We start from the raw sequence: 21886 nt of genomic DNA, 5'->3' as shown, positions 1-21886 counted from the left end.
ATAAGACATTGTCATTAAATCGTTTGTGTCTGCTTCAATTTTAATGGCGGCTCTAGCTTCTCAATCAAGGCTAGTGTTACTGTGATTTCTCAGTCAATAGAAACTGTGTACATTCAACTGTTGTCTTCCAGGCTAACAATGTGTGCCGTGGTGAGTGATATTTGCGTACACTTGACACTGTATGTCCGCTACGACTCGACCCAGCTCGCCTGTGTTTACGTACGGTCAGGTGCAGAGAAACCTGACCCCCCTCTCATAGTAACAATGTTTCTGAGAGGGGTCAGGTCTTCCTGCCCTTTACTGTACTACTCTGTGTAGGATGTAGGTTCTGTAGGTCTTTTTACTCACAGAGCAAAGCTAACTTAACAGAAACAGTGACAACAACAAAAAATACATATACGAACTCACGATAATGTCACAGTAGTCGTATAGTATAATCCGCTGAATCACATGTTTAGCTTATTAAGAAGAAGCGAAATTATCTACGTCATACACTGCCGTTATTAAAAAAACGCAATCGCTTCGTTCACATTGTCAATTAAAAAGTGCCTAGATTGAAATATTTCAAACAGCTCTAATAAATAATGTAGTGGCAAATCAAATAACGATGGTAGTTTCGTATTCTACAGTGTGCCTGTTGTATAATTCTCATGTAATCTCGCTGTAAAGCCGTTACTGGGTCGTGCGGACCATCCGTAATAAGTAATTCGAGATACTTGCCTCACGATTGAATTTAATATTTTGAATATACACTCACGAGAAATTAAAAAGTTCCACCTGCCATTCACGTTCCATAATATGTCACTGCAACTTTTTAACCGACTTCAAAAAAAGGAGGAGGTTCTCAATTCGTCGGGATCTTTTTTTTTTTTTTTATGTATGTTCACCGATTACTCCGCCGTTTATGGACCGATTTTGAAAATTCTTTTTTTGTTGTATTGCATTGAGCTCCCAGGTGGTCCCATTTTTTTTTCAGAATTTTAGTTCACCCCCAAGGGTGGGTAAAGGGGTAAAAACAGGGTATGAATTTCCATTTTGGGCACCTAGTAACCGATTCTAATGAAATTTAGAACGTAAATATAGTTCTTATAACAAAAAAATATGATGGTGACCTTGAGCTGATCTGATGATGGAAACGGAAGGCAGTCAGGGGAACTCCTCAACGGTATATAGCAACTACTTCGTGTTTAGGCTTGAATGATTCGTATTGATTAGTAGGACTTTTTGGTATCATCTGCACCTTACTTTTGATTGAAAATTATTGCAAATAAACTAAAAACTATAAAATAAAATAATAATTAAAAAAATTAAAAAACCGACTTCAAAAAACCACTAAAATGTAAGAAATAATTTAATGTTTACACAAATTCTACTCGTATGTGACAGTTCAAATATACCTCAGCAGGAACTGTTCTTTTTTGAAGTTGGTGCCATATTTCTTTAGATTACTTTGTCACCGCACCAACATCAAAAAAGAACAGTTCCTGCTGAGGTATATTTGAACTGTCACATACGAGTAGAATTTGTGTAAACATTAAATTATTTCTTACATTTTAGTGGTTTTTTGGGATCGGTTTTTTAATTTTTTAAATTATTATTTTATTCATTGATCGTGAGTGTATTTGAGTTATTTAGATTTTTTTAATGCGTTTACATGATATGTCCGTGATTCTTACTTCAAAGAGCGTTCAATTCATGAATTAGTTAACAGCGATTAAACTATTTTTTATAAGCATTGTGCGGAATAATTCACACATACATGATAGCTATTTTATCTTGATCAAATCCTATTTATGTTATGCTTTTATGAATCTTTTAAATACAATGCAAATAAAAAAAACTATTTTTTTATAATTTTATCACGTTTGCCATTTAGCGACGTTGCCGAAATGTCGATTTGACCACGTTGCCAATTCTCATGGTGTGATTAGAATTAATGTTATTGTTTTAGTTTTTTATTTTTGGAAATGGAATTTGATCGTTATGTTAAAGAATTTACGGCGACTTTAGAATACCAAATGAGTTCTTTGAACTACCAAGTATTCCAACTGTAACAATACCTACCTTTATTGTTAATTATACTTTCAGATTTTTTATTGATAATTTACCTATACTCTACATTTGATTCTGTATGATTATGTAGTTAGTACGAATACGTATATCTATGTAGGTGTGAATGTGAATTAACTTAATCATAGTTAATTGTTTAACATAACAATAACCTTACTGTTTTGTTATGAATGAATCCACGTATAATATTATCAAACATTTCAATTCCCATAATAAATAATGGTACAAAGCGGAAATGTCTAGATTGCTCAGCATCTGATCTGAAGCGCAATGAGCGCTCGCTTCCTGCAACATGCACCAGATGGGATCTAGACAAAGTGAAAATAGCACACAAATAATTATTTACTGCAACATCGATCACTGTGGCCTTTAAATTTAATATGCATTATTTTCTTAAATTTGTTTTGATACAGTTTCTACTTTTGTTTAAATTAGATTATTTTTGACATTATTTTTCAGCTTTGAATTCTTTCAAACGTTGTTTATAAAATCTAAAATGGATGCACACCAAGATGAGAAATGCTTAAAAAGGGAGTACCTAGTCAAAATAGATCGTAAGATGTAATTACATACATAAATACTAACGTATAAGTAATATAAACATCTTGAGTTCCAAAATTCTAAGTTAGTCAGCAAAAGCATTTGAAAATATGGGAAAGTGAAACCAGCTATTCACACTTAGCCCAAAAACCTTATTCGCTGTAAAAGTACATAAAACTATTGCTTATCACCAAGAATTTGCTTAAGTTACACCTAATAATGGCATTTTATTGAATAATTATGTAGATACGTTAAAAACTTTCATTCTGACCATAGAGCTAATTATAATGGAGTCGCAAGAAAGTGAAAACTGCATGTTATAGAAACACTTTACTTGTGTCGGGAAACCGATAATCGTTGCCGGTGACACTTTAATAAATTATGTATAGTAGGCAAGTCTATTATGGTCGATAATAATGTATGTTGCTTGATGCTTATAGCTTATTCATAATATTAACATCATACATTTCTACAAACTTTTATTATGCTGTGTGGGATGTGGTCTTTTACAAATGAATAAAAGAAGCCGATTTCAAGATATAGGAAAAAAGTACCCTTTCTACTTCCATGCTTAGTAGATTAGATATTTATATTATTGTTTAAGAATATCTTTGTCTTCAAAGATTTCTTTAGGTCCGTCCGACCCAATAAGTGTATAGAAACAGAAACTAAACTATTTTGTACTCATAACTTATTTTGTTACAGCATAAGTATAAAATGGGAATAAAATAAGTTACTTATTCAACATTTTTCTCATAACATGTTACCGTACAGTGACAAGTTTAATGGTGAATAATGACAGCACTCGGATCGTTAGTTGTCCAGAAAGTGTTAAACTGTTTACTATTTATACATAACTTATTATTTAATCATTATTTATAGTTGCATACCATTTTGTCATTTGAGTTTTCCTTTTACGCGCTATTAATTTTATTATGAGTTATGTTTCACACATTGGTTTTACATTAAATTAATACTTCGCAAAATATTATTTTCTACTGGCGGTAAGAGGTAATGTGCCTATAGCTAGCTACATTTAGCGTTTGAAGTATAATAAATATGTGTATATTATTATGGTTACCTAGGTAAAAAAGTAAACTAAACTGACAACATTTAAACAAATAGGTAGATTCTCTGGTGAACACCAAGCCGGCAACTGCGTTAAAGATTCGGCCATATATTTATTTAGTTCTATTCAAATGCAGGCAAAGGATTAGCCATACTGCCCACACTGCTTATATTCTGTCGGACTTGAGTCTTTACTTGACCTAAAAATAGGCATCCATCAAAACAGCACACGTCGCCGCCGACTGGTCACTGGACGAACCTGTTTGTTCCCGCCTCGTGAACTCACAGAATGCAAACTCCTTGAACATCGCGCCAAATGCGCCAGCAAAGAGGTTATAGTTTTTTTTTGTTTGGGCAAACTTTTTATAAATGCAGACTTTTTGGAAGCATGTTTTAACTCTTATGGTTTTTAAAGCCGTGGACATTCTATTTTCAAATGCTTTTAAAATCAATAATCTGGCACAGTCAGTTAAGAAATACTTACTTGGAAACTATGCTTGGTACTAATTTCAAAACTATCACCGCTTGTATAGGAAAGGAACCAAGAAACATAAGTTTTTACTTCTCAAACAAGAAGATGGGGAACCCACCGCAGACTTTTCTTAAACACCTTTTCGGTAAGGTCACGTCTGCAGTTGTTAATTATCTAAAGTTCACTCTTCACAAGCCTCATTAAATCGTAATGAGACAAGTGCAGATGTCTCACGCGGCCACATCTCACCTGCACCAGCCGACCACTAGGAATGCAATTACGATGAATTACTTGTAATATCTTAACGTGCGGCTAAAGTAATTGGCTACTAGAAAACTGGCGATAGACTTGTAAGTGCAAGTTATTGACAGGTTGAAACGGTAACTAGCTAATAATATTGCACACGGCACATGTCAAGCGGTTGATGTGGAGCTGTTTTATTGCAAACGTGTTTTGCGGTTTTCAAAGCGGTCGTTCCGTTTTGGCCGTTTTGCAAACTGTCTGGAAGTGTTTCTTGAAGACAACTTGCAATAGTTTTGGGCTAACACGAACATAATCAAAGTTTTAGCGAGTAATCTAAGAAAGCTTTATGAAATTAATTTACCTATGATGAGCTGTTAGCACGCTATAAACGTATTTGTGTAAATAAATTGGAAGAATGACCCTAAGTTGTAATTTAGTAATTAATGAATCTACATTTCCTTTTAACATGTACACTTACACCCAATCTTAATCTCTTATTCCCTTCATCCAAAGGTTGTCTGGCAGAGATCGCTTTTAGTGATAAGACTGCCTTTTGTAATTAAGATGCAACTTGTTAATCTTATTATTCTTTGTTGGTGTTCAAATAAAGTGTCTATCTATCTATATCTATCTGTAGACAGAATCTCCGTCCAAATAAATTCTAAAACAAGTCGATACGACACGACTTTAAGCAAACTTTTCCCATGCCACCGAAAGTGGCTGTTATAAAACGATCACCAAACATTCCAAAATAAAACAATAGAGAACCTTTTAACTCTTACATAAGGGACCCTTTTAGGGCCTGAACAGTGAACATGCGAGGAAATTAGCATACACCGAAATACACCATGGCTTTCGATCCACATGACATAATAGTGGAAAGTGCATTGCATAAGGACTGGTGGCACAAAAAGTGACAATGCTGTGTTGGACAGACTCTTATCAATTTCTCCCGTGCCGCTGCAGCAGTTGGCTGCTATCAGTACCTTTTATGTGATGTTTGGAAAGTTAATAGTTGCCGGTATTTCCTTGTAGAGTTGTTGTGTTTTCTTTTAACTTCCAATTTTAAAAGGGGTGTTATAAGTTTATTCGCTGTGTGTTTTAAATGGTTCACTTCATCACTAGACAGTGTGCTTTATTTCTATGACCGAAAAGGGTTCATACTTTTGTTTAGTCATACTCCAGCTCTTGTTTTCAGTCATTGCGCTCTTTTCAGGCGTATTGGTCAATTACAGTAAATGTATGGAGTATGGATGTGTCTATTTAAAATAAAGCTTCAAGATTACTAACATAGTTCTACGAGTGCTACCACCATCACTATAAGTACCATCACCGCCACATCACATTATTTCTCTGTTTACTTTGGACACTATCTTTTCCCTACTTATACCATTTAGTCCAGTAGCATTTTTGGTATTTAGACTATTCAGTACACTATTTTGATTACCAACTAATTTCATTATAACATATGTATGCACTAATGTTGTATCTATACCTATATTTGTGTCATTCCGTCACGCCCTGCTTGGCATTCCGTCCGGGTAATAAGAGATTTAATTGTATAACAGTATTGTAATTCATCTCATAATAATACTCCTATGTGTACATATTTTGCACGTTTCCTTATTAAAACGTAGATTTTGAAATCATTGATTTGGTAAGCATTGCTTACCAAGTTATTTAGAGTATCTATAATACAACGGTTATTTGTGTAACAAATCCTTCCGAAGTTTTTTTTAATATGGAAATAGTAATATAATATACCTATTTGTGTGTATAAAAGCATGTGTAATAACATCAATAATTATCAATTACGAAATGACATAATTATTGCAAAAATTCATAAATAAAAACTCGTTGTATTTGTTTACAATACCAATGCAGACATTTAATAACAACAGCCCAAGCATTCACTCACCAATGGTCTTTGTTTCATCATCGCAGCCAATGACTAATCCAGAAGTCATGAACCCGTCGAGTGCCGACACCTGACTGGAATCACGATGGAGTCATCATCATCATGATTATCATGATCCGTGACTGAGACTTCGGGGTCATAATTAAACTTCGTTTGAACAATCACTTTCGAACCCTTATTTCGTGGAGTCATGTGGAGTTGCGTAATAGTTAGCTGTGTTGTGTTTGAATTGTGGAAATTATCGAGAATCTAGGGGTTTAAGTGCCAATTTCTCCATTCTCGGTTAGAGCATAACCGGGTATTAGTGGTTGACTTTTGACACATCTGTCAAGAATTTTATATGGAGATGACGTATAATTGACTAACCATCCTTGGTCGGTTAGATAACCGACTATGGAGAAATTGGGGCCTAGGGCGACTTGCCTTCGATTTAAGGAATGTCAATCCTTATTATAACTTTATGTCATAAATGGAGATTTATAACTAATTTGATGCAAGCCCAGCCCACTTATACATAAGTAACTATATAAAATAAACACACATAGACACACATTAAGTGAATGCCTAACTAGATTTAAAATCCTCTTTGACCAGTAAAACTAGTCGCAATGAAGGTCAAAGCAATATAAACATCCAAGTTCATGTTCGCACACTTCACTCGACTTTTTCCGTCCACATCCTAAACAGAATCCACATCCACTGCGCTTTCATCTATATCATCTTCCTGTGCCATTACTTTCACTGCAATATCGTCTTTAGCACGTTGGTCTTTAGAACACACTTCATTAGATTCTGCGTCATATGTTGGATCTTAATCACCGTTGACTTGACACGTATGTTCTGTGTGATAGGGGTGGAAGTGGTTTGTTGGAATCACCGGATGGCTAGTCCATATGGGAGCGAGTGGTCCGGACACCGCCCTAGACAGATTCAATGGCTTTCCTGTATCTTCTGATGACCGAGTTACTTTAGTTCTTTGCTGAGTTTGCAAATTTACACTCGATAGTCTAGTCTGTCCTGTGTTCGATTAATTATAAAATATTAATGCTTACGAATCTTACGATATAAGTACTTGGGAAAATATTTGTAAGGTTTCGGTGTATAGTAATATTATGCATATTTTTGAAATTAATAGTATTTTTTTATTTGTTTTAGGCACAGAGGATGGACCTCAGATCTTCCGAGCTCAACAAGAAAATACGTCCTGATCAGGTTTGTTTTTGTTCATTACTTGAAAGTGTTAACCAATAATCGAAAACGAGAGCTGTTATAAATTTTGTGCACGTCGCTTCTAACGAGTTCAAATCCTTTTTCTTGCAGGAAAGTGAGTATCAAAATTGGTTCAACTGTTCTTGTGTTTTTAAAAGCGGTTCAGTTGCCAAAACACCTTCCGTATTATGATGAAATTATTGCATTGATGTTGTGATCGATATTCTTCTTTTATTTATCTTCATACCGGAAAAGATAAAATCAATTAGGTTGTACCTACTTAGGTATTAATTAATTGCAATACTGCACTACCGTGATATTTGTCAATCATTCGATCAACCTCGCATTGAAACCACGTTGGTTTTTGTCCGTCATTCACCAGATTTCATGGTCTGATTCATACAACTCCGTCTGTGCCGTGTTTAACATCTTAGTGGTTATTTGCAAACAATACTGCAGAATACAATGTTATTTGCAGAAAATCCGTTTGTTTTTATCCAAGTTCCAATCAAAAATGAAGATCAATTAGATTTTTTTTAGTAGTATATCATCAGAGGATATAGGACACTAGCTGGCCACAAATAGAGAAGAATGGAAGCGACAGTGGCCCTATCTCAAAGTCAAAACAAAATGGTCAAATTAAATATATCAAGTTCATGATAGGTGTCACAGCCCCAAACTCCTCGAAGGAGTAGTGGAAATGAAAAAGAGAATATTTAATGCTCGCAAAACTTGTCAAGTGCACTAAATTGCATAAAGTAATTTTCATTCGATCTCTATTGCTCATCAATTTATCAGTTTTGTATGTAGGACTTGTTGAGTAGGTATAATGATACGAGTATAATTATTTAGCCTCACTTGTCGGTTTTAGCTCAAGGACTAAAGTACCTTATTGCTGAAACAAAAACCTCTATTGTCTTGCTAATGTTATCATTAGCATATTTCGATAGGATTCATTGATACTGTCAAAGCACTTGCATTTATCTCCTGCTTGTCTTAGACATGAAGGTACTCCTACCTCCTGGAAATAAAGCTCTTTTAATGGATCCCTTTAAAAAATTCTGCCCGCTCGAAAATATTTAGGCGCTGTGCTCATTAAATTTATTAGCATAGTAAATAGTATTACTAAACCTCCCATATCAGTCAAACCGATCATCATTACCTAAGCCAATAAACGCAGATCATTAAAAAACTAAATCTCACATTAATTATTACGCAAATATCCATTAATTAGTTCAAAGATTGATAGTTGTAGGGCAAGAAACAATTGCAATATGTCAGCCATATTGGTTTTTGTTTGAGCCTCAGAATACTGGTTCGGCGTATCGCGTGTGTTTGACAGCTGTCACCGGGCATGCGCGTGAGTAGCGCACCTGCATGCTGCGAGGACTGTGTGGCTTGTTCCAATTTCAAATTAAACCAGTCAGCTATATTGTTGGTAAATAGAGCTGGATTATCTGTTTTTTATATTATTCTGCATATTGTAACTTGAACTTCAATTATTTTTGTCGTTGTCTCTGTCTCGGCAGACATGTAATTTGCCTAACAAAAATCAAAAACCGATTCCTTCCACCTGATTTGTGTATCATTGTATTCTTTCCATTGCTTTATGTGTTACTTACCCGTACAATTTTTTTTATAAAGTTGATCATCTCAATAAAATAATACAATATTATACTTAATTATTATTTCTATAGCTTTCTTATTCAAACCCGATAGTGACCTTTTTGTTAACATGTGAATAACTGTAGTGCTCAGGTGAATGGGTGTAACCTGTTCAGTTATTTTTAATTAAGTATGCTCCTGTTTTTTGCAAACAGCTGAATATGACCTAAGTACTGCATGCAACACATATCAAAGTACTCACAGCGTACCTAAGTATAATATTTTTTACATCCTATATCAGATCCAGACTGAAGTTGATTTTCATGAATAAAATCTGTCTCCGCATAGCACGATACGAGGTATTGAGGCCACTTTTTGCAGTATCCATCGAAAGTCACGCCTCTTGGCGTAATTGTTAATTCAATTACCGATACGTTATTGAGTAAATTGACTTCCAATTCGACGGCTATTGTTAACGGTTTAATTGAAACAATTGGAAATGTCAGTTACGTTTAAAAATACCTGTTCTTTAACATTTGATAACTTGGCTTTTAGGTTTTATTATTTTGTTATGCAACTCGGTTAGTTAATGTAAAGTTATGCCTTCATCTTAATCTTTCAAAACAAAAGGTTGTTCATTAATTATTTTGTGTATTACAAAGTGTTCAATTCGCGTGGGTGGCTAAACATGTTACTGAATACAAAACGTTACACAACTAAACGCCTAAGGTAATTAAAAAAGCACTTCCTATCCTATAATGGTTACTCGGATATTGAACGAAAATAATTAGAAGATGAGTAGTAGAGTCGATGGGTCGTTCATTATCTATGGTTCGGTTCGAGGTCCGCTTATGTAACGGTCTCGCCAGCACGTGCAATAGATTCGATTCGAGAACATCGATAAATCGATTATTCCATTGCTGTTATGTTGGACATCTTGATCACAGCGATAACACGGCTACTATTTGCTGACCTTATAAATAAAACAGGACACAATTACAGAACTGATTCTAGTACCTAGGTACAAAAAGCGGTCATATCACTGGAGGTTATTTCTTCCAGACATCCTTTAACTTACTGAATCAACTACAAACATTGAGATTTATTTGAATTTGAATAAGTTTATACATATAAATACATATATTGGTTTTTAGAAAGATGTATGGGTACTACCCACTCAGTCACTGGTCCAGTAATTAATCCCACATGGACTTGTTTCGGTCTCATTTCTCCGCTCACGTAACATTTAACAATAGCTTTTAAAAGAATCGATCGATTCGAATCTCGATCATTAGCTTAATAAGTGTAATAACCGTGTATCGAATCGGTTCCCCTCAGGCTGCTTAGAGGTTGTGTAATAGTGGTCATCGGCTCTACTTCACTATCGCTACATCTGTCAACGTGTGACCTAATTGTGTTGTTAGCTCAGCTTATTGTTACTATTCCTTTAAGTAGTGTAGGTAAGAGATAAACACATTATAATATACTTGCTTACTACCGTCACATAAAGGTACCTATTAAGTAAGGTAAAATTTAATAAGTAAGTACGATTGTTTTCCAAGCGTCGTCACGTCACAGGAAAGACAAAGTTGCTGCACGGTTGTGTTTTGGTGCAACCTGCATCTACACCTGTTTTTGTTATTAAGCATCCCTCAATGCGACGATACTTGAAGTATACATAATGTAATATTACTTAAAGACAAATTACTATATGCTCACAAACTGTCGGTACTCCTATCATTCGCAAAAATCTGACATTTCGCACCCAATATTATGTTCAATCATTTAATATACATATAAAAAATGAATGGGCCCATAAAAATCAAATTTTCTTTCATGTGCTATATTATAGCTTTATAAGAGTTGGTTTTATTTGAGGATAAATTTTATAATTGAGCTCATAATGTAAGCTTTCTTTTATATTATGCTTATTTAAACACATATAATTTCGTGATTATTTACGCATGATTGGCAAAGTAAAACGTTTACTGAGCGACATAAAAAGTTACGACCCAAATTCTTTTAAACAGGCAGGGGTGCTTCTAGGGTTCTCTTATTTTTATTTGTCAACGCTCAGTTACTAAAAATTCAAAATTGATTTCGCGGATATTTTTTTTTATTATTGACGATGAAAATGAAACCAACTCTTCAACTGTTTTTATATACCCACACAGTTCACAGCTATTTAAGAATAACTCGTATGTTTGGGCCCTGGTTTAAACATACTTTCCGCCGAAACCGATAACTTTACCAATGAAAAAGGAGTTCCAAATCCCTTCCTATTTCGATAATAATAAGGATCATTTTATCCTTATGGTAATACTTGTGTACCCTACGGGATCCTAAGTTGACAGAAACCGGTTTGAACAATCCATTGAGAACGGAGGAACAATATTTGAACTGGCGCAGGAATGTGAAGCCTCGGTTACTATGGGATCTCATTTACGTATGGGGCCTAAATATTTACAAGTTATTGATTCAACCACTTGAAGAATAATTATTGATTATCTGATAAAATATTTTATGATAAGTATGTATAATATATATACCATGATTGTGAAGACGTTAAAATGTCAACTGAGTTCATTTAATAAAGCACCCAAATAAAATGACCCACTGTGCACAATATCTCAAACTTAACCTTTCGCATAATAAGGACATCAACGCATTGCATTGCACTTTCACCGGATATTACCACAAACAATTGACTGATAACTCGATAACACGAATCTACTCGATTATCCGATTGCATAATCGATTGTCGAAACGCTTGAGGATGTGTGTCGGTATTCGGTATTCGGACAAAGCGTGGTAAATTGGAAAGAATCAAATGATGTAATATGGACACGAGACGACACCGATAATGTTCTTGAAAGTATTACAAGGGGACAGCAAGAAACATAAAGATATTATGCACTTTACGTTCCAGTTACGTGTAATGATAACGATAAGGTGGCAGCTGGTTATGATAATGCAGACGTAATAGATAGCGCTATGTTGGCATTGTATTATATTAGTAGGTAAGCTTAAGGTACCTAAGTGTATCTTTCTCCTTCATTGTAGAAAAAAGCTACTGTGTTAAAATTTTAAATAGGTGACATTAAAAAGACATCTTTTTCGGCTAAATCGTGTCAAGGATAGATCCAAGATCCAATAGGAAATTCTTTGATACACCATCCTTAAGCCATCCTTAAAGTACCATAATATACCTAACAACAGAATCAGCGAGCACCCTCACGTGTTCGCCGAATCTCCTGTCAGCGTGCACTTGCACTGGCACACTTGCCTCTACTTTCCCCGAGACCTGTTCTCCAACGGTACTCAGGAGGGTCACTCTTTATGACGAAAAACGAATTTCGATACACTACTGCGCGAGCCACGACTCTATCTAGTGTATTAAACGTGCCGATTGCACGAAAGCTCTCGTTCGCTCGTTTTTCGTCAGTATAGAGTAACCCTCCAGCTCCGGGCTTTTACTTGCGCCTCTGTTTGTCTGCCTCCAATAATAATATGGGAAATTATGCGAGACTCGCAGACTGATTGTTCTGGGCGTTTCGTGCCTTACTCAAGTGCGGCTGGCTTGAGTCTGATCATCTTTTCACAGTGGTAAGGAACAGTTTGTAGGAAGAGATTTTGGTTGTCAACCGCTCCAAAATCAGTAACATAGGCGTCTAATTTTTATTTCAATGCCTCTGGTTGCAATTGCGACCGCTGCATGAAGTTTACATACAAATGTCAGGGTTCAAACAGTGTTTTCGGTGTGCATCGAATCCTTAAAGCTCAGAAATCCCACAGCATTATCGTGATCTGCACGTGGGAATGTGGAGCCGTCCGGTGACTCCGGCAATAATTACAAGCACGATGACGTGATTCATGGGAAGTGGACGCCCGCCGATTTGTTAAGTGGACTGTTAAGCAATATATCATTATAAGGGTTTCGGGCTGCCACTACCATTATTGGCGTGGAGACAACGGATTTTGAAAGTTTTCGTAATTTGATATTTTTGTCGACACTTTTGCATCTTTTTTTGCAAAATCTCTTGCAGGTTATTCGTTGCTGATGGCAGCTACAGTTGCAGTGGATGGCAATATAAATAAACATTTTATCTTTCCCATGTGTTAAGTTATGTTTGAAGAACGTTTAGACAGCAATATCTAACAACACGACGTTGGTCAGTCACTTCTGGTTCTTTCGATTCTTGTTTCAACATCCGCGCTAACAAAGGCTCTATCGGTGTCACCGCCGCTTCCTCCCCCGCCGGCCGCTTCTCTCATTCACAACTCGCAGGTCCCTCGCCTAAACAAATTGTAAAATATTCAAATCCCAAACACAAACAGGTTTCTTTCTGAATGAAGCCACGACGCGACGTCACGTCCCTTCGGCATAGGCTTTTTTATTTATTTTACTTTCTTTTTTTACGACTATCATCTCTCAAGAAGAGGCGATTCATGTCAAGAACGATTTACATATTTTGTTACTAGTTATTGTCGTATAAGTTCTGTTTATTAGATCCGCGGATGTGATAATTTTGTGGGCAGAATTCTGACGTTTATCGTGTTTATAACGCGGTGGGAGATTTATAAACGAGTTTTAATTTCAAATAAAGCAGACATTTTGTTTAAGAAACTAAATAAAGTATTTGATGTATGTAGGTATTATCTTGCTACATATAAAATTAATTTGCCATTGTAATTAGACTGAGAATCTAGTCATAACGTTTTCAGATTTTTTCACCTTGATACCGTTAAACTTGAATGCTCAATATTATTAAAATACACATGAATATATTTCCACATTGTTATTGTTCTTAGAATTTATGTCGTATCCTTTTTGTTATCTGATTGTTTCGTTAGTGCTTTACGTCGTAAAGTGAACGAAAGTTCTTTGTGTCGCCCGGTGCTTTACAAGTTGACCGTTGCATTATGCAGTAAGTACAAGTGGCTATAAAATTATCTGAAGTGCTCACAGGACCTGGAATTATGGTAGTATTGTGCCGCGCATGCGTGTTTAATAGCATCGCTATCCTTCGGCTTAAGTTCAATGAATTCTAAAAAGCCTGGGAACTAGCTTAAGTCCTGTTTCTGTAATACCTTCGAGCAGGTTAGTTATTACAATAAAATTCTGATAAGGACCAATAGCAGCACAATCTACTTACCTGTTCTGCCGATATGTCGGTACTCACATTACACGCAGTTGCCAATAACTGGACCATTCAATTCACGATTTCATAACATTCGTGATACGATCATAATGCATTTGACAATGAAGTGGGTTTTGATTGCATTTTGACAGCTCCCGTGGTAATATTATTCAAGTAAATCACCATTAGGAGTGTTGTTGAGGTATTTGAATGTCACCGATAGTTTAGAGTCTTTGGCGCCACGCCATCGCCCGCCGTATCTTTTGTCAAAGCTTTTAAGTTAACTTGTGTTGGAAGCTTTTAAACTAAGTACTTACTTCGCATTATCATCATTTACGTATGAGTATACCTTACATGCATCTTTATGTTTTAAAAGGGTTCAGTATTTAGATGATAAAATTGTCTACAGAGTCGGTACATTATACCTACATAAATCAAGGTCCAAACTATGCAGCTACGTATAATAGTATTTTTATTATGACGAAAACTTAGAAATGTAATTGTAAGTATACTATAAATTTTACTACAGCAGTATGTTATTTTTGGATGCATCGTACCTAAAAGTCACTTATCCAGTGCCAAACTTTCCATTAACAAATATTTAATAAATGGTACAAATCACATCTGAACATAGATGGTGATAGTCATTAGTCATTCCTTCATCGAGGAAGGTCACGTGGTGGGTCAAACTTTCTACTGCTGCCATTGTTTTGATGCATGACCATTGGAGCAATCATTACCTTAATATACGCAACGTTCTTAAGTTTGCATCTTTCTCTCTCTTTCTTTTTCTCTCTCAGCCTTCCATAGTCCACTGTTGGACATAGGCCTCTCCTAACGATCGCCACCCCAAACGGTTACCCGCCACCTGCATCCAGCGGCTTCCCGTTTGCACGTATAGGTACGTATACAAGCTACCTACAGTTTATTATTAAACTAACTGGTACCTATAAAGGTTCGGAGGGAATAACAGCTAGCGCATATCAGTAGAGGTGTTGACAACAAGTACTTAGTTATTTTTCAACAATAAGTACTTATATAGATTTGGAATTCATTGTTACTATTTATAAAACATACTTACATTGATTCACTCAGCATTGTACGCAAGCCAACCCCATTTCTATGAAAATTGCCGTTCGTTATCCAATCATCGTAAACAAACACGATTAAAATTCAATAAGAAAATCCAATAGCTGCGTAATATCATCCCGGTATGCACAATGTACACACAATGCAAGAGAAATCGCATGGGCAATGATAATAACACGAGATTAAATAAGCATCGGAGCTTTCTGTTCATATAAGGATTAGTATTTCCTCGCCAGTTTCCCATAACTTCGCCAAGTCGGCTATCTATTGAATCTTTTATCGATGGCGCACGATTTATTACTATCGAGATCATTTCAATCGATACCAATTGGAGCTAGGGAGAGTACAGTCGTAGCAGGTTAGTTTGTCGTTTGCTAGTGATAGTATTTCTGTAAAATTATGTGACTATAGCCATCCACGCCATATAGGCTATAGATACCAATATAAGTCTAGAAAAAGTCCTGAAAAGTTGACAAGATGTGAAGTATCTGCAGCGGACTACGAATATTAAAACTCACTAATTATTTAGAATAAGTACCTTAATCTACACTGTCTGTGTGTGTACCTACGTACATAGGCACATTCACCCTAATGATTTGATGTCAATTTGATATTTGAGTTGGACCTACTGCATAAATAAGCTTTTCAGAAAGATATTGATCAAACCAAGTTACGATATCATTATAAATTATGACATTCTTTATAATATCCTGCGGAGTCTGATTTATTGATGCCAATTACCTCTCTGTAGGTGTCAGATATTAAATCTTTTGGTTTGGCGCCGACTTCGGATCAGAATTTACTGTATAAACTCTGAAACTCTGTTTTTAGCAGTTCGCTTGCGCTTTCATGAAGACTTGAACAATCAATGTGAGCGTTTTGAGAGTCAGAGTTTTCATACAAAAAATATTCTAAGGAATCGATTTCTAAAATAAATTTAACATTTCAGAGTCGCAGGAGCCAAGGGGTCTAGGATTTAGTATCAAAAACAACGACCTAGCTTACATCACTAGACCTTACATCAGCACCACTAAAATCGGAAACGGCCACTTACATAACGAAGGTGTTATTGTTGTAGAAATAATTACTGCTTTTCTAATAAGGCTCTACAATTAGCATGCTAAAGTGAGAGAGGTAAAGCTACTTATTAATCATACATATCTGGTCCACAAATCTGTATTGAATGAGTCAGTGTTCAGCTCATGGGAACTGGGGCAGCGGGCTGGGCTAATGCTAAGCTGGTTATTGGTCAACGGAATGCTTATTGTAAAATGCTCGGAGTAAGGACAAAGTGCAATTGACAACATTTCAAAATTTTATACAGTTGAAATTCGAAAACCATTTAGAGATATGGCTCTAATATTCACAAAAAAAAATGTTTCCGATTTTTCAATTGATTTATTTCAGAGAAAAACATAAAAATCTAAATTATCATTCGTGACATCACGATGTGGCATAATAATTAAACGCGCTTTTACTTCTAAAACATGAACAAAAAAAAACATGTTATGTCACTTTGACAATGACAATGACAAACATCACTCAAATGTCTGTCACTTTTATGTGTCCTTGTCAATGACGGAAGTTCGTGATTGGTCCTTGCCACAAAATAAAGTTGAAGTTGAAGCTGATTGGTCCTTGTTCATGTCAAGTTAATGTCAACCAACTTTTTTTTTTTAGGTCAGGCAGGCAACGAAAATATTTTTATCCAAAGCCTCGACGTGACGTCACTCATATTAAAAATATTTTGAACTTTGAAATCAAAAAAATATATTAAAACATAGAAATATTAAGAAATAAAAAAATCGGTCAGCATTTTATTTGAAATGTTGTCAATTACGTTTCAATATACTTCATTAAACACGACGCGATTGACGGCGGCGGCGGCGGCGGCGGCTCGAGCCATTCAATAATCATTGTTTGCTAGTGCAATACTGAAAGGTTGACATCGCTCAAGTCCATACAAGTGATGGACTAAACAGAGAAAATATTACGACACATTCTCAATAGACAACAACCAGCAATCATCTTCCTCTGAAAATAAAGCTTTTCCTTCGCGAATCAACCATTGTCCTCGTCTTATTATTATAGTACCTATGTTTGGACTTTGAATAACTTTTCGGTCTGGGAAAAAAATATTAAATTATGTAGGTACTTAGATGCACTGCTAGTTTTCGTCAAAATATGTGTAGCAATTCGTGCACATACCAAAGACAAGTGAAGTGTGGATCCATGCATTAGGCAGGTTTCACTGAACACTTTCATTATCCAAATGATAATTATCATGAGAACTATTGTTGCAGTGAAAGTTAAATTTTGAGTGAAAACGTACCAGTGATCGCTGGACGAATGAAAATGAGCCTTCCTTATACTGAATAGTACGGGCTGGAACATAATCAGTGCTCATAGTTCAAGTACCAAGAACCAAGATAGATTGTACTTGTTGGAAACTTACACATATTGTGGTTAACCAGTAAGCTGTCTCAATTCCTTGGGGGAGTTCTTATATCCATCAGTGGACCAATGTAGGCCGATGATGATAACACAGATAGTAAATATGTCGGGTACCGCTCGAGCACGGATAATGTTGCACTTTGTATGCTATTCGGTGAGATTCCGGGCACGTATGAGTTTTATCGTATTGATTGCGCGCGCCCTCGGCTATTAAGGTAAGTCATGCATCGCGCTAATTAGAAAGTCGGGGTAGTGTTTGCGATGGAAAGCAGTCACATTAATTGATGTTGAGTCGGTGTCAGCGGTTATAAGTGCTGCCTGCCCTTGTGTGAAATAATGCATGAATTGGTCAGCTGTACAGCTATAACCATTTATATATTGGTGCTTATTCATATTTTTACATCTAAGGCCGCGTTCCCAATAGGCAAACGGTTAGCCGCCGGCTGACATACTCGTAGCAGCCTATCAGTTTAGTATTACACGGATGACACCTATATGTTTTGACACATGTTATATTTTGCTAGTTTTGCGCTCACTCTACGAAGCATTACTCCTCGCATTTGCAGCATTATCTCGCCACGTCTAGTAAGAAAACGAGTGAGCGGTTTTCCTACTGGAAACGCAGCATAAATCGTACCTGCCTATTTTTTACCATGATGGTCAGTATGTACTCAGCACCGTCTCTCCATATAACATCGTTCCATACCTTCCTCGATAACATCGCAACATTCAGTTCATCCGTCAGCCGTCGATACCCATCGATATCCAAATAGGGGAACCCGGGGTAAGACGGGGTCGCTAAGGGAAAATAAAAAAAACAACAGGTATTTATAACCACAACGTTATCAATTATTTATGGCTCATTAGGAACTTAATGACGAACACTTTGGCACAGCTTTTGCCAAAAAAATAATCATTACAATTGACTTATTTTAAGAAATGTAAAAAATGGGAAATAAACCATCTTGCCCCATGTACGGGGTAAGATGGGGTAAGTATACTATGTGAGGCACAAAACAGAGAAAAAACACTTCTTCTGTGATTTTATCGTCAACACCAGCACCTGCAGTATGAGCCCAACGCCTGCACCTTTGAAATCGACCCACTTTTCCTTAAATTTAAAGTAGGACTGTTGATATCCTCAAGTAGAGGTAGACACAGTCATCTTCGTTGTTGTTCTTCTTCGTAGGCAGTATCTGCTTTGTCTTTTTAGCCAACTTCCCTGTAGCCCTTTTAGAGCCCTTCTACAATGTGAAATATCGGGTTGAAGAAAAAAATAACTTTACCAAGCTAGATCCGTACCCTATCTTGCCCCTCCAAAAATACCCCGTCTTGCCCCACGTTATATTTTTTATAAAAATAATTCATAAAAAAAATATTTTCAATGTTAAAGTGATTTTGCACATATTTAAACAAAGCGTACCGAACCTTAAATAAAAAGACACAATTACCAAAACTGCCACTGTTTTACTTACTGTGTTGTGACGTTGTTTCTACCGGTCAAAAATAACAAGGACACTACGCAAAAATAAACAAATGAGCTTACACAAAAAACGCACGCGCTCACACCTGCTGTCACTGGCGCACTAAAGGTTAATCATTTAAGCCTTTCTATTGGCTCATTACTCAGATTCCTAAGATGTATAGTTTTGCATATATGTGGGGGGTCCCGTCTTACCCCGCGACCCTATCTTACCCCGGGTTCCCCTAGGTTGAAGACTGCAGCCGCTTTCTATTGGCTTTCGCTAATCAGCTCCTGCCTAAAGGTCTAATTGTGTTTAGTCTCGCCGATTGTTGCCTTTATGATTAGGCACGAGCCACTAACCGGAAAACTGGTTTAAACTTTTCCGGGTTTCGGTAATTGGGAGTTTAACATGGATTTGGTCCCACCAGCATTATTAAATATACTTATCTTGTTCTTAAGATCTCTATAGTGATTGTCATCGTGGTGAAAATATTAGACAAGACAATCAGATTATTAGTATCACTGCTTGGGGTGCACCGACCCGAGATGGTAAGGTATCGACGAATATATAATTATTTTCAATCACCGTCTGATCTACTCTTTCCGTTTGCTTATAACCATAGGTAGTCCATAGCAGGAAGTAACAATTTGACCCATCGCGCATCGGCGAACAAAGTGCGTTGTCACGTCGTTGCTTTCTGCAACTCATTCGCTTATGTCGTGAAGTTCATTAAAACCCTCTCTACAATTTTATCCAATGTTGCCAGATGTCGTAAGCGCATCGCATCGCTCAGAGAGTGGAAATTAATTTATGCAGGAAATAATATAGCAGTGATGCACCTGCAAGCAATTTATAATAATTTATTAAAGAAACTTTCTATCACAACGTGTTATATCCTGCCTAACCACAAGACTGAGGTATTAACATTATTTACAAAAGTTCAAATTAGTATGATATAGGACTTAGCAATTAAAAGTAATGGTTAAGCGAAAAGCGTTAAAATGGTCAAAAATTTCAATATTTCTTCAGTGTGTCTAATTTTATAGCCGTTCTCACTTTTAAAGTTAATTGGCATTAGGTATGTTCCTTATTGCTTTTGTAGTTCGCAACTTTAAGTTTTCTCTACCCTGACTCCTTTTCATCCTCTGTCAGAAACTCTCGGAGACTATAAGAATAATCTTGCTTGATGAAATATTTAGGTACATTTAATACAAAGAAATAGAGTCCTTATTAGTGCCTCAAAATATCGTTTCTTATCTTTGCGAGAGGCCTACGTCCAGCAGTGGATTGCTATAGGCTGATGATTATGAAGAGTGATTTCTTCGAGTCGAGATGGACCTCGCGACCATAGAGAAAAAATAAACAATTCTGAAAAGAGTGGCATCTCGAGGAGTTTTTTGTCATACTCTATACGTCATACTGAACAGCGCCACGCCATCTCTTTATATTTCTCAGCCTCATTGTACATACATACAGGGTGCCCTGTTGGGACACCCTGTATATATAAAGATATTGTTATCACAAGATAATAGCCGGATCTCCACCAAACGATCCAATGCGATCCGATCGCCCGATCCAAGAAGTTTAGTATGTAAGAATTCTTGGATCGCGCGATCGGATCGCGTTGGATCGTCTGGTGGGGATCCGGCTATTAACTTCAATCTATAAAGATATAAGACATATTTGCCTAAACGTAGTTACACCACACAACAGTTATTACATTTATTAGCTAAATGTAAGTTCAATCTATTTATGTACCTACCTACATGCAACAATAAATAAAAAACAAATTATTATATAATTCTTTATTACCTCGCATATAACAATGTTTCAGTTCAGTTTTGTTCATGTCACTTGTAAAATAATATGCGAGTGGCTGTGTGTATTCCTTTTTTATTCCTTTCACCATGAAAACCACTTCATGTTTTGCTAGTTTATGTTTCCCAAGAGAAGCAAATCTTGTCACTTGTGGTGATAAAGTCATTTCGTCCAATAGTGCATCATTTATCCTCGCGAGGCAAATCTTTGACGACATTTATCAGTTTGGTACACATAGTATTTTAATCTTCAGCGGATATGAAGATGTCGATCGCTCTTTGCCAGTGCCGTGGAACCACATGGAACCTGGATCCATATGGAATCTGTCAGGTCACAAGAATTTCATAAAAACAGTTTTTGCGGATAAAGATGCTTTTTCTTAACACACCATGTTTATTTTTATTTGTAGGTATATAAAATTTATAAATAACGATAATTATACCGAGAGTATACAAAATTGTTAATTGGCTTTTATTACAAAAATGTTATTTGCGAGACATTGTAAGACAACTGAACTGACACTGACACGCAATTTCTTCATAATAGCCATAGATCATGACAATGTTGACATTCAAATACTACTTATCTATGAGTCTTGTTATTGTTCTATGGTCTTGTTCATAACGCCATCTTACATCTTTTTTGGTAATAAGAGTAATATAAAGAGATGCCGCTACCTTCTACTAAAAGTTCAGCCATTAAGGCAGTGAACCCCCCCTGCTCGCGACTACGTGACACTGGCACGAGTCAGTGGGGTCTATGGGCCTGCGGCGGCCATTACGCCCCATTCTGC

General features: G+C 36.3%; 1 protein-coding gene across 3 annotated transcripts in view; it reads left to right on the top strand.

Moving 5' to 3' along the window:
• The window catches only part of LOC105391306 (myosin-11), a 98965-nt gene that overhangs the window by 61459 nt on the left and 15620 nt on the right, over window positions 1–21886 (top strand). For all 3 annotated transcript variants that reach the window (XM_048629532.1, XM_048629530.1, XM_048629531.1), the window contains one exon: window positions 7467–7523. In XM_048629532.1, the coding sequence (XP_048485489.1) occupies window positions 7467–7523 (57 nt within the window). The remainder of the gene's footprint in view (window positions 1–7466; window positions 7524–21886) is intronic.

Source organism: Plutella xylostella, chromosome 23 (genome assembly GCF_932276165.1).
Source record: "Plutella xylostella chromosome 23, ilPluXylo3.1, whole genome shotgun sequence".
Classification (NCBI taxonomy): Eukaryota; Metazoa; Arthropoda; class Insecta; order Lepidoptera; family Plutellidae; genus Plutella; species Plutella xylostella.
This window is presented reverse-complemented; position numbering and strand designations above follow the sequence as displayed.